Consider the following 13,948-nt stretch of genomic DNA (forward strand, 5'->3'; position numbering starts at 1 on the left):
TGAACTGTTTAATGTAATCATGCATAATTGCGCCGTATGTGGTGTGGACCAGAATGTTTCAACACTGTGGAAAAAAACCCCCGATCTGGTCACAGCGTGGATAAAAACTGAACACAGCGATTACACACAACAGCAAATCTCTTTTATTGTAATGTTTGACAGTTGGTATTGGAAGTTCATCTCATGCTGAATCACATTATAAGACCATTGTAAAACTTTTTTTTTGGTGTACTCAAGTTGATGTTGCACGGCCACCTCTTATCCAGGAGACTCCAAATGCAGTATTTAAGCTGGATGTACAGTAGGCTGGAAAATACACTCATCACTCCACACTGGCTGCATGTACAGTATATACATGCATGCATACATACATGCTTATGATTTTCTAAAATACTCTTACCACATAGAAGGTCTTTAAACAGTAAACTACTACAAGTAGAAGATCTTCATTTCAATAAATGATGGAAACTGGAAGTATAACTTTGATCAAGATGTGGTTTTTAGGTGACTGGTCAACAACAGGACCACACTGGCCTACACATCAACCACTAACCTATAATGCAGCTCATCCTCTAAGGTAGGTTATTCACAGGGTATCAGCCACACTTGCAGGTCACAAAGGAATTGGCAGTGATGAAATCTGATGGTTAATATGTCGGTTTCCACACCGAGTTTCTCTCTTTACACGTCAGGTGAAGCTAAATGACATGAGAAAAATAAGTCTCTTCGTATTTGCGAAAATCTCCCAACATTTGCTTTAAATAAATCCAGGTTTGAGCCATGACTCATTTAAGTTTTGGTCTTTTTCAGCAGCCTCAAAAAAAAAAAATAAATAAATAAAATTGCATCACTATTAGTAAATCCTGACCTGGGATCCAATCCGATTTAATTAGCTCCTTCATAGAGGTCTGGAGTGATTGCATGAAAACTACACGAGGTTAAAAAAATAGACTTAGGATTAGTAAAGTGCACAAAAACAGGTTCCTGAATATGATCCATGTGCCAAAAAAAGAGAAAAAAAAGTGGATGGATTGATGCACAACTTTCAGTGCCCTGGAGACTCTGCTTCTTTGACCACATTTTCCTCTGCCGACTTATCCAAACCCTCAACTGTGTGTGCCACATGACTTCCTATTGTATAAATAAGGAAAGAAAATCAAGTTAAAAACTTACAAATCACTAAAAGATGAATTAAAAGCAATCACGTGTCAGTGCCAAAAGACAAAAAAAGCCAAGGGAAATTGTGCACAATTGTACAAATAAACTAAAAGCCTGTCAAGTATCTTCTCTTACATTTAGCTTCTAATTCAGTTATTTTCACTAAAGTTAAAAAAAGCAAAAGCACATAAAAAAAGCAAAACTTTGTTCAAACTCAGAAGACTATGAGGATTAGTAGTACCACAAAATAGATACACGCTGACCCGATGAAGCATTGTTAGGAATAAAAAAGGGCAAAGATGCGAGCAAGTTGCTTATCCACCTTGGCGTGCTGGCAGGACGAAATAGGAAGTGTCGAAATAAAAGCTGTAATCCCACTTTTTTTTTTTTTTTTTTTTTTTTTAAATAGTCCAAGTGTGATCCCAGCAGATCCATCGCATTTAGCAAGGGTTTTTTTTTCTAAGCAATACATGGTGCTGGTGTGGCTGAAAAATGACACGACTGCAGTACTCCTACTGCAACCCTGCGTTTTCCTCCATCCGGTGTTTTGCTGAGAGGACAAACTGACTAAAAAAAACCCCAAAAAACTTAATTACGATTTATTGATGAGCAATTCAGATTATGCGAGTGCATCGTGGCTACTCAAGCAAAGTCTCTTATGATCATTGGAAAAGATAAAAAAGTAATAATGATGATGCTACTATCATTTGAATCACAGTGAATACACAACTCATTTCCTAAGCATCCGAGAGATGCTCCATTTGTCTGTTAGTAGTTGTTAAATCAGGACAAAGAGCAAATATATTTGATGAGGGTTAGTACCATTTGTTAATGGTCTGCAGGTGGCTGGTTATCCTCTAAGCGTAAAGCTAAACAAAGTTGAGTAAAAAAACACTCAACTTTTCACTTCTAACATCGTCCCTTTTAAATGCTCTTCAAGTTCCAGCCTTCAAAGGCGGGCTTTTTAAAAACAATAAATATGCCATACGTTACCAGAAGTAAGGCTCGCTGTCTTTTTCATTAAATAAAAACATGACTTTTAGAAGCTTTAAGAATAAAGTGTATGCTTCATCCATTGGTTCCTATTTCCCAAGCTAAAAACGCAGGGCAGCCAAAACAAGTCTCTATGCCAAGGGCACACCGACCTAATTGTGCGTTCAGTGAAGAGTGTATCCGAAAGGAAGGAAGTAAAACCTCCTCCTATTCTAACTTGCACTCAAACTAACCCCTTTCTCCTGACTCTGCCTGTGTGTGGCGAGAAAGAAACAGAACACGAGCGTTTACTGAGAAAGACACTCAATCAGCAGGGGGAGGGGAGCTTATTCAGCTGCACAGAGCAGTAGCCTAGTCAGCAGCAGGCCAATGTGAGTGAGACAGAGGAAGAGATGGCAGTACTGCTAGAAAGTAAACTTGAAGAAATGAAGTTCATCTTTGTAAAGGTTCACGAGAGTAACCAGATATTTTTAAAGGGGTCGGACACTGGGGGTCTTTTAAACCTCGTCTTACAGCCAGTGGTGAAGCCACGACAGTGAAAGCTACGCTGATGAAGGCCATTGCCATTGGGTACCGATATGAGTGGAGGACATCCATCCTTTCAGAACCTTTAGCGACTGGAATGTGAAAGCAGGTCTAATCCTAACCCAGGCGTTTTACCCAAGGGCAACATTTCATCGTGCATGCTCTATGCAGAGTGCCGGCATTTTGGCTCCCTGGGGAAGGCTTTGCTAGCGAGCTGGGCAGAGTTATCTGTTGGCTTTGTATTTGGACTTGCTGGCATCACGTGGCTCTTTGCTGGGGTTGCTCCAATCGTCCGCCTCGGGGCTCGTCTTATAATGCCTCCACGCTGACTTGTTGAAGACAGGCAGACGCTCAAAGGACTCACTGGACAGAGCCTTTAAATAAAGAAACAAGACATCCAAGTCAAGGAAAAGCAACTTTGACTTATCTTTATTAGAGGAGTTATTATCATTGTTTTTATTACTTGCCAAGAGTTGGATGGGTCTAAATAACCGTGAAGCTGGAGATGATTAGCTTAGCTCAGCATGAAGACTTTGAACACTGTTTCTGGTGGCTTCCAGCTTCTATACAGTTTTGTAGGTAATAAAGTGATGAGTCTAAGAAATCTTAATATTTGAAAAGTGATATGCAAGGTGTTTACACTGCTTAAAGTTTTATGCTTAACTAAGCTACTCATCTTCTGGCTTAATCATCACACTTTTTATTTGGGGGGGGTGCCTAGGTTACAGATACACATATTTTGCAGAACATCAGCCTACATACATACATACAGCATGTAGTTAAAATCGGTCAAGTCAGCCTCAATCTGTCCACAGTTAACACACCGCTCGCAATTAACACCACATTTACTCCATCACAGTCAAATACCAGCTTGCAGTACCAGCATAGGCCAGCGAGTATACTGAAACGTGAACTACTAGGTTGATTTTTTCATTAGCACCTTGATGTTCATAGTAGGGGTGCAACAATGCTCGTATCGATATTGAACCATTCGATAAAGTGCTTTCGGTTCGGTACGCATATGTATCGACCAATACAACATTTTTTATTTATTTTATCAACTTTTCTTCTGACGATGCTGTCTGTGTTGAGCGCTCAGTGAATCTGCGTTCGACTACTCCGCCTAGGCTGCACTTTCGAGTGCAAATCCACTGAGCGCAGCGCAAGCTAGCAAGACAGAAGCTAAGCTCGTTGCAACATGGCAAATTGAGCCTCCCCCACCCTCATTCAGATCTGGCCTTTGGAACTATTTTGATCTTCATGTGAAGCATGACCCTGATGGTAAGCTCGTCATGGACAAAAGTAAAACAGTATGTCGGATGTGCCACGCAACGCTCAATTGGTGGGAACTAGTGCATTAGCGCAGTTAGCTTGTTAACGTGTTGAGGCCGTCCAACACTCATTAACGGCGATTTGCTGCGTTATGGCGTTAACGTCATTTTAACGAAATTAACGCTGACAGCACTAGTGGGAACACAACGAATATCACTGCACATTTACACCGACATCATCCTAGTGCAAAGACAAGTGGAAGCAGACAAAAACAACAAGCATTTATTTTGGAAAGAACCATTTCTCTGTAATAAACTCTCTTTTCCAAAGATGAGTGATTTCTCGATCAGATAGATTTTTTATTTTGTTGTTTCAGCAACATTACATTTAAAAACCGTACTTTTGAGTTAAAATATACATTTATAATTTTAATAAATGACAAATTAAAAAGGCATGAACATTTTTTGCATCGAAAAAATATCGAACCGTGACACCAAAGTATCGAACCGAACCGTGAATGAATCGTTGCACCCCTAGTTCATAGGTATCAAGCTATACACCAGATATTTTTACAGTATTTGACTGATTGAAATGAAGACTTTCAGCTTTAGTTCAGTGGATTTAACCAAAGTATTGCATTTACTGATGAGGAACCACAGCACCAAATTTTCAGTCTTAAAAATAACTGGACATTTGACAGGCAGGTAGTTTTCAGGTGAAGCCTGTTCTCTTGTTACTCCATGACAAACATCCACAATCAGTTGTACAACAATCTGATACATTCTTAAACAGAAGAAATTCATTGGTCATCATCAAAAGGCCTGAAAGACCACAGAAGACAGCTGACATGGATGACAACAGAATTATTTCCATGAGTAAGAAAAACAACTTTGCAACATCTAACCAAGTCAAGAGCACTCGAGGAGGTAGACGTATCATTATCACAGTCTACAATCAACAGGCGCCTTGAATACAGAGGTTGTTGCAACTAAATGTAAACCTCTGCACTCAAGAACAGGAGGGCTGGGTTAAACAACCTGCACAGATCTGGAAACAACAAATCTTTGGACAGATGAAATCAAGAAAAGCTTGTACCAGAATGATGGGAAGAGAAAAGGAAGAAGAAAAGAAAAAGTTCATGAGGCTCACCGTAGTTCAGGGCCAGCCACTGGTGTTTATTGACAATGTGACTGCTGGTACGAGTGTTGGGATGACCTGTGAAGTGTACGGGGCTATACTCTGCTCAGATTCAGCTCAATGCTGACGGAGCTTCGTTTCATGGAGTAAATGAATCAAAGCAAACTGCAAAAGCAACCCAAGAGTTTCTCAAGGCAAAAAAAGTGAGCTATTCTTTAATAGCCAAGTCAGACACCTGACCTCAACCCAGCACAGCATAACGGTCAGTTATTAAAGACTAAACTGAAGCCAGAGACTGCAGTTGGCTGCAGTAAACTCATTCAAGACTTTTTCTATGGTATCGATTTAAAAGTCATCAAAGAAATCATCTCACACAAAAACCCCACAGTACAGTTCGGCCATCTGCCCAGAACATCACCTTTTGTGGCAGAATCCACAATCGAAATTACAATTCTCCTGACAGATTTAGTAGAACTCGTGATGACCTGATTGGCTGTGTATATGGCTGCCTGGATGCAAAGCCCGTGACTTGAACTTCAAGCTAAAATCCCAGCCTATAAGTCTCTGCATACTCTTTTGACAGCTTCATGCCTGATTAATGAACCCAGTCCCAAAAAAATAAGAGAAAGAACTCTTACTGGCACTGACTGACATCAACTCTAATTTCACTTTTGCTTCGCCTATTTTTACCATAACCAGTTCCATCTCTTTGCTGTCAGCTCTTACTGATGGCAGGTTACAACCCAAGACACCAAAATGCGGCACACAACACCGAGTATCATTTTTCCCCAGTAATCTATCTCAGGTGCCGTTCAAATAACCATAAGATGATCACACAAGTGATGCATGAAATAATAGTAGGGAAAAATCCTGGAATAGGAAAGTTTGAACAGCAGGAGGGGCGGAAATAATCCCAAACTGTGCCAACTCAATCCCAACCAGCACAACTGAGGCATTGTAGAGGTCAAGGGTTCATTTTTTTCCTTTAATTCATCACCAATCTGTGTCATGCCTTACAGATCTTTGCAACACTCAAATTTGAATAGCTCACCTTCAGATAGATGACTGCATCCGTGCCAACTCCTTCCATAGAGTACAGCTTCAAATCCCCTTGGAAATATCGGGCATACAGCCTGGAAATTGGTAAACCGTAGCCAAAACCAGCCTGTAAAGTAAAAAGAAAATTAATGTAAAGTCATACCATATAAAAAAAAACAAAAAAAACCCGCAGGAGCCAAAAGATGCTTTTGATCACAAGGGTCGATATTGATGCGATTATATGGTTGCAGGTACCAGTGGGACAGCTCCTGGCTCCAGGCTCGGTGTCGGGGCAGTGGAGTACATATAGTTGAAAAGACGGTCTATCTTCCTGAGAGGGACTCCTCCTCCTCTGTCGCTGATCTAGACACCAAAAGGATAAGGACAATGGACAAATGGAACAGCTTAAAGACAATAAAAGCTAAAACACCTCTAAATAATACTTTAATGATGCAAATGTGTGTCAAATTTACCTTTATCGAGAGATCCTCTTTACCCAGAGTGACTTTTGTCTTTACTGGTGGTAATCCCTCTTTACTGTTCTCATGAAGCTCCACTGTGGCTCTCATGGAGTTCTGCAAACACCCCAAGAGTTTATTAACTCAGCTCAGCAGCAGCCCTTACAGAATTATAGTCCTGTTACGGATTAATTGCATTTAATTAGACCCGGGCCAGTTAGGTTAGGAGCACTGACACTGGCCTGCCTACCTTAAAGAGCTCAAATAACATGTGGAATAGATGAGAGGGCACATACACCACTTGGATGGGCCTTTTGGGAGCCTTCACTGCAAAGAAAAGGAGCATGAAAACTAAACACACACTAAAAAGCAGCTTCTTTTGAAGTAAATGAGGTGGTGGATCATTACAGGACTAAATCTGGCCCCAATCTGTGCCCACAAGCTCTAAAAAGACCGGGTAACATGGTTGTAGTTTTTGCAGTGCTGTGACTAATTGCAGAGGAGATTGCTTGAACTGCATAAATGCACAAAAGCACAAAGCATTCTTACTGTTAAACTCCTCAATCTTGAGCTCGGGAGCGGCCGAGTAGTACTTCTCGCACAGCATCTTGGCGGTGTCGTAAGCATCTGATGGAAGAGGCAAAACAACATAAGTCAGACCACAGAACGGCACACATTTCTGCTCACAGGTCACTAATGCATCTTCTGTCCCTTCCTGAGTCACTGAAAGTGCAGCGCCAGACCCACGCTGCTGAATTCCTTTAAAACTATCATTATGTAAACACCCCGCTCAGCAAAGATTGATACTCTTTTGTTTGATTTGTGTCACTGCAGAGAGCGGCCGATGTGATATAAAACATAGCTAATCCCCGCTTCCTGTGAGAAGAATGAATACATTTGCTCAGTATAACAAAATAAGTCAAACATAGATAGAAAAATATTCCCTCTGACTTGAGTGAGCATGATCATGAGGAATTACAGCATTAGGAGGATGAAGACACAAAACAAATTGTATGCCCAAAATGCTGCCTCTAATTTGATTACATGTAAAGCTTCCGTGTCATTTTGTTACATAATTACAGTGCAAAATATAACATTTTATGAAATCTGGCCTAACAAACTTTACTGGACTGGTATACAATCAGTTCATACCAAGTTTTCCTTAATAACGACTCAGGATCTCACCAAATAAACCTTGAATTTTATATATTTCAGCTGCATTTTACTCAAAATTATTGCTTCATGTTTATTGAGGGTGAAGAATATTTGTCTTTTTAGTAAACCAGGTTAAATCGGTCATGTTAAATAACTCCCAAACTTACCATTGACGACTTCTGCTACGTTGCAGTTCGGATCAATGCTGCCTATGTGTTTGGGATGTGCTGGGTTGGTATCGTTACCAAAAAGGAGTGCTGAAACACAGACGTGTGGATATATAAACTTCAGCTGCACAGACGGATCCCAACGGCTAAACGACATAAATGTTTTGGGGGATTTTCGGCGACTCACTGTGCTGGTTGATGAGCATGCGGAACGAGATGCGGTTGGTGTAAAAGCGGTCCAGGAAATACTGGACGTTGCTGCTGATGAACGGGTCAAAGCCGAACTTCTCCTTGTACTCGATGACCCCCTGAGCCATGGTGGGAACTACATCGTTGTGGCGGTTGCGGATCTCAATCAAAAGCTCCAGGAAACTAAAAAACAAACCAAAATAAAAATCACATGAAAGAAGAAACATATTTTATATGTGCACAAAGAACAAGCCAGAACTTTAAATGTGACCATGATTTCTCTGCACAACGCAGCACAAGAATGAGGATCTGCATTGTTATTTCATTCTCCCTGAACAATTGTTGGAAACATGTTCTCTAAACAGAAAGACCCAAGCACATTCCTGTCTGCGTTTATCAGTGACACATGGCTGTTTAACAGACGGGCATTGTTTTTGTATAAATACAGTGTTACCTGAGCAGTCAGCAGAGATCTATGTGCACTAAGAGGATTAGCAGTGTTAGAGGGACTCTAATCTTAATGACATAAGTATAGAACAGCTGGGTGTTGTAAAGCTTTATTTACTGTACATACAGCGTGCTTATTAATTTTTCATACAGCTAACATCCACTCACTCGTTCAGAGTATGAGGGTCCTCTGGCTTTCTGTTCTCGTAATCGAGCAGCTCCACAAAGCTCTGCATGTACCTGATCAAACAGACAGAGGTCAAAAGGCAACTTTTACACATGCTTACTAACAATATGGCAATAAACCTTAAAACAAGTCCTGCTGCCATAAAGGCTGCCCTTTGGCAGGCGCACAAAGAACATTTCTGGAGGGAGTGTCTTACCATTTTTGCACGAGTTTGACAGAGGGCTGGCTAAGCAGTTTATCGGGGAGAAGGTTGACCTCTCTCATGGTGTTGGCCAGCCGTACGGGCAGCTCCTTACGCAGGAACATGAAGGACGTTTTCTCACATGCATTGTCCCGGCCTGAGGGAAGCAGAAGTGAGAGGCACAGATAAAGCCAGGAATATTTGAACGCTGACAGCAGATTTTTTTAAATCGAACAATCCATATGAGACTGAAATACAGAGTTTCAGCTTTAATTTAGTCAAAGTTTTGCATTAGCCATTTATGAATAACAGGTTTTGCGGGTTTTCTTATGAATAAACCACCAAACCAAAATAAACCTTTTAGATAGGAATAACTTTAGCAATCAATCAATGACCAAATTAATAATTTGGGCCACCTTAAAAAGAACAAATGCACTGCAAGCATTCAGCAACACTGAAAAACCTGAAAGACCACAGAAGTCAACTAAAGTGGACGATCGCAAAATTATTTCCACGGTTATGGAAAACTACTTTACCACATCTAAGCAAGTCAATATCAAAATGAAATATAAGGACTGTTTTAAATACTAAGATTAAAATCCTTTGCAGTCAGTGACTGCCTGAAGTCTAGAACCCCTGGAGATCACCTAAGGCTGCGTTTCCTCCCTCAAGATGCTTCAGTTGCTGCTTCTTCTTGAGTCTTTCTGCCCTCAGCTTGGTCTCCAGTAACTAGATTATACTCCAGTAAAGTTTAATCTGACCCTTCTGTTCTTAACCTGTGGTTTGCACCTCGTGGTTAATGCAGAACTTCAGTTAGAACCCTTTGAATTGTAGCTGACAGCCTAGACTTGAACCATATTAACTGCTTGATCCATTGTGGTGGTGTAAAAAAGGCAAAGATAATAAAAAATGGTGTCTTTGTCCAAATACTTATAAACTTAACCGCATATGTGCATCTTCCAGTTTAGTTTTCTCTTGCTAATAAATATCAGCTTTCTTACACTTTCACAATCCTGTTTATTGCCATCAATAAAATACCGTGATTAGAGTTCTTTGCTTGCTTTGGCAATCAGAGAGGCTCCCGGCTCACTGGGATCAAGGTCAAATGAAAGACAAAGCTTCATATAAGAAGCTGCTTAAAAAGCAAGTGTGCTGAACTCATCTAAGAAGAGCACTCGGTTTCAATATCCAACCTTTAACCTGATATCTTAAACTTTGCCATCTGACTGCAGCTGTATCCACGTGCGTGCCAACATTAGCTCGAAAAGTTCACGCAGGAAAATTTGCCTGGAAAGAGGGACGGGTGGTCAGGGAGACATTAGAGGGACTGGCGTTTTAGATCTGTTGTGGGGGAACTTAACATAAAGTAGAGCCTTCTAGAGTGTGGACAGTGCTGCCCTGGGGACGACCTCAAAACTCTCAACACAGAAGAGACGATCATGACGTCCAGTGTTAGAACTTGGGATGATCACGCAAGAGGAAACGAGGGAAAAGCTGGGCCTGACTCAGCAGTTTAAAGGGGGAAATCTTGTGAAATGCAGAATGAGGAAGCTTGTGCGTGAGAACACGGAAGCCCGTGGCGACTATCCCTGGATGACGTCTAACGTGCTCCAGAGTGAAACACAGACACCGATATGTTTTGGCTCTCTTGGTGCCAAGCAGGGGTTCTCCTTAAAGCAAACAAGTGCGGCACACTTGCCGTCACGCATTCTACATCCACAGCTGCGAGAACAAATTACGCAACAGACATGCCAGCGTTTAATCAAGAGGCGGATTAAGGAAAGCCTTGAGTGCTTCTGCACCATTAATAACCGTCGTCTTGTGGCACACATTGCGACTGGTGTGATTTCTACATGTCTTGGTGCAATAGAGGGGAACTGAAATCGGGGGGTATTAACCAGAAATACGTTTAAAAAAACATCAATCTGCAATGACTCATGCTCTAGAGCGACCTCACTAAGACACAAGTGAAAATAAATAAAATGACTAAAGGCTTCCTGAGCATCTTGGCAACAGGAGCAGGGCTGCTGGCCCCTCCACTGCATACGTGCTGCTGTGCCAGTCTGACTGAGAATACCTGCATGCGTTAGGGTGCCTGTCAATACTTGTTTACAACGTAAACAAATCCGCACAGGACAGAGGACCGTCCTCTGTTTATATGTGGCTGCTTCACTGCAGGCGATCTCTACGTTTAACACACCTGACCGTAAGAAAGTCTAATGTTCCCTTCTATTAATAACGAGCCGGGGCTTGCGTGTGACTCTTCAGGTCCACAGCTGCGACTGATGAGATGACAAAAACACACAAAAGGGCCTTCCACCAAATCCTCCACCCTCTACAAGTCATTAAAGTCCTCTAAAGGTGCCAGGCGATGCCTTTACTCACCGAAATCCAAAAACTGCTTGATGGAGAGCGGGGACGGTGAAAATCTGGAGTAATACTCGATTTTGGGGTTGCTGTTTTTCAGCAAAGACCAGAAGATCCTCATATTGAAAGTTTTAGCGATGATGTGCGAGAGAAGAAATTAGGAGAAGGCGGACAGATGCTCGGACGGTGCGTTTCTCCCAGGGGCGGCCACATTTCCACCGGCCACGGCGGAGGAGACGATGCGACGCGACAGAGCCAGCTCCATAAGGTTACAGGATAGGATACAAGCGACAGGAACGGCTTCCTGGATCTACATTGCTGCACGCTCAGCTCTGCAAATCCCCTCGCAGTGACGTGACGACTTCATGCCATACTTTTCAAAGTAAAGAAAGAATGCGCAGTATATTTCGTAATATTTTATACCATCTATAGGGCAACACTGCAAGCTGCAAGGAGGTGTAAATTGGAAAACCTGGCAACAACATTTATTAGTTTTATATAATCAAATAAAATGATTAATATTTATTAAATCAATTAGCATATTGCATATTTCATTTTCTGCACATACTGTATATATTTAATTCTGTATATATGGTACTTATTTATCTATTGTGTTTTGCATGCATTTCTTTAGCACTGATGTGGGTCATTCTCACATTACATATCTGTGTCTTATTTATTCACATAGTTATTTATTTCATCTTGACCTATTTATTTATTTAATTTTGAACACTTTGGAGTTCCATACAATACAACAATTTTGGTGTACTGTTGTGCAAAGTATGACCGTGCAAGGACAATAAAGAGTTAAACTTAAATGGTTTATTCATTTTAACGGATAAAACATTATGTTCTTATACTTGGGATTATTATTTAAAGTCTCCCTCCCGACCCATGACTTGCATTTATACACAAATTCTGTCGCTTAACAGAAACACCATGCTTTTTAAAAAAGGAATTTACTTAATTACTGGTGTATACGTGGTCTATAAGGGTCACTTATCACTCGTTTAAAATTACAATGACATTATCAATGTAAACCCAAAGCAAATGTCTTTGGACATATCCTTGTTGAAGGTTGTATGAAGTTCGTATTAAAAAAATTATTTTTTTTTTTAGGTAAAATTATTATTTTTTTGTCTTGCAACAGGTTTCCTTTTTGTGTTTTCGCATTAAAAATAAATAATAACACCGCAAACCAATTCATAAATGAAATACTTTTAGGTGTAGTTAAATGTATCCCTGCGTAGAGGCAAAAGCTTTTAATTTGAAGAGCTGATCTATAAACATCCGGTGCAATTGATTTCCATTGACGTTTGTGGACAGCACGTACCTTCGAAAACGTCGACTCAACCGCACTTGGTGCAGGCTTGTGGATTCACAGCCGCGATTGGCTCCAAGAGAGGAGCGACAAATTCGACAATGTTATTGGTCAGAGGCTTGTCAGTCAACGTCATTAACGTCTACATACCTGTTTATCCGTTCATGCGCAGTCAGCGGGCAGTGGATGTTAGAATTGGGGGGTACAGAACGTTAGATTGTGGGTGAAGAACAGGCTTGGGCACCATTTTTAACACGATGTAAACAGATTGTGGTTCTTTTGAAACGAAAAACAAGGCCCTTACTGTTTTTGTTGTTTTTACTGCCCCCTAGCGAGGCAATATTTTAAAAATCTACAGTGGCCAGAGCAATGACTGTATTGGACCAGAGAGCAAACACCACAGCGGAGAACTGTTAGAACATTACCTTTTTAAAATAACCACATGTGAATAGTTAAAGTAGGCCAACATATCATACATTCATGCATACATATGTGCATTATATGCATTTAATAATACTCTATTTGGGCACCTATAGTTTTCCAAAAAAACCCAAAACAAAACAAAAAACAATCACCTTTTTTAAATTTAATGCTAATTCAACTTTTTAGAAAGACTTTAAAATTGGCCTGCTAGTTATTTCCAATTCTCTTTGTAACCCAGGGAGTCGGAGGATTGCAGGTACGCTGATGTTAAACTGTAAAATGTCAGCATGTAATGGACAAATTTTTTTTAATAATAAATGAATATTAAAATACAGTACTGCACAAACGTCTAAAGCCACTCCTCATTTCTTTGTATTTTGTTACTAAAGTGATTAATAGGTTCAACGTGTACACTGAAATATAAGCAAATGTACTGGAAGTACAGCTGTAACAAGCTTTACTGTTAGTGCTTGGTATGACCACCTATATTCTTCAATACAGCTTAAATTCCGTTAGCCAAGCTTTCTTGTCATTACTTTTAAAGCAGTCTTCAGTTCTCTCAAATAGCATTTAAAGCTCATTGTAAACTTGGTGCCAGTGGCAGAGTGTTTGGGATCATTGTCATGCTGAAAAAGAAAGTTATTGCCAATCATGGTACTCACGGTTGTGGTATAATGAATCAAAATATGACCTTTTATGCACGTGTAATCCGTCCGTTTTGAGAAGATCCGCAACACCGCATCTCCAAATCATGACAGAGATAGCTGAAGACATTCAATGTTGACCATCTCGCCAGACTTCTTCCACATTTATTGACGACGATTCAAGAAAAAAATATTACATTTATTTACTGTCATAAAACCTGCCATCACTAATTTTAAGTCCATTTTTGATAATCTGAAATATTTAAGTACAGCTTTTTCAGAGCCA

At 40.5% G+C, this 13,948-nt stretch overlaps 1 protein-coding gene across 1 annotated transcript; it reads right to left on the minus strand.

Moving 5' to 3' along the window:
* Window positions 1–120: 120 nt before the first annotated feature.
* Window positions 121–11,631, minus strand: pdk3a (pyruvate dehydrogenase kinase, isozyme 3a). Its single transcript, XM_004546579.6, has 12 exons — window positions 11,293–11,631; window positions 8,923–9,064; window positions 8,708–8,779; window positions 8,091–8,275; window positions 7,904–7,993; window positions 7,131–7,208; window positions 6,832–6,908; window positions 6,597–6,698; window positions 6,379–6,486; window positions 6,137–6,250; window positions 2,930–3,050; window positions 121–1,131 (listed from the first exon to the last, which is right to left on the minus strand). The coding sequence occupies exons 1-12, from the start codon at window positions 11,393–11,395 to the stop codon at window positions 1,046–1,048; spliced, it is 1,278 nt and encodes a 425-aa protein (XP_004546636.1). The 5' UTR covers window positions 11,396–11,631; the 3' UTR covers window positions 121–1,045.
* Between the last annotated feature and the right edge of the window lie 2,317 nt (window positions 11,632–13,948).

This window comes from Maylandia zebra, linkage group LG9, assembly GCF_041146795.1.
Source record: "Maylandia zebra isolate NMK-2024a linkage group LG9, Mzebra_GT3a, whole genome shotgun sequence".
Lineage (NCBI taxonomy): Eukaryota > Metazoa > Chordata > Actinopteri > Cichliformes > Cichlidae > Maylandia > Maylandia zebra.

What these genes read in the sequence shown, in the direction of transcription:
- pdk3a (XM_004546579.6), bottom strand. Translation starts at nt 11,395, where the DNA reads ATGAGGATCTTCTGGTCTTTGCTGAAAAACAGCAACCCCAAAATCGAG. An exon ending in AGCCAGGAGCTGTCCCACTG is followed by an intron (nt 6,251 to 6,378) that starts GTACCTGCAACC and finishes TTTACTTTACAG; the next exon opens with GCTGGTTTTGGCTACGGTTT. An exon ending in CAAAGAGCCACGTGATGCCA is followed by an intron (nt 1,132 to 2,929) that starts GCAAGTCCAAAT and finishes TTTATACAATAG; the next exon opens with GAAGTCATGTGGCACACACA.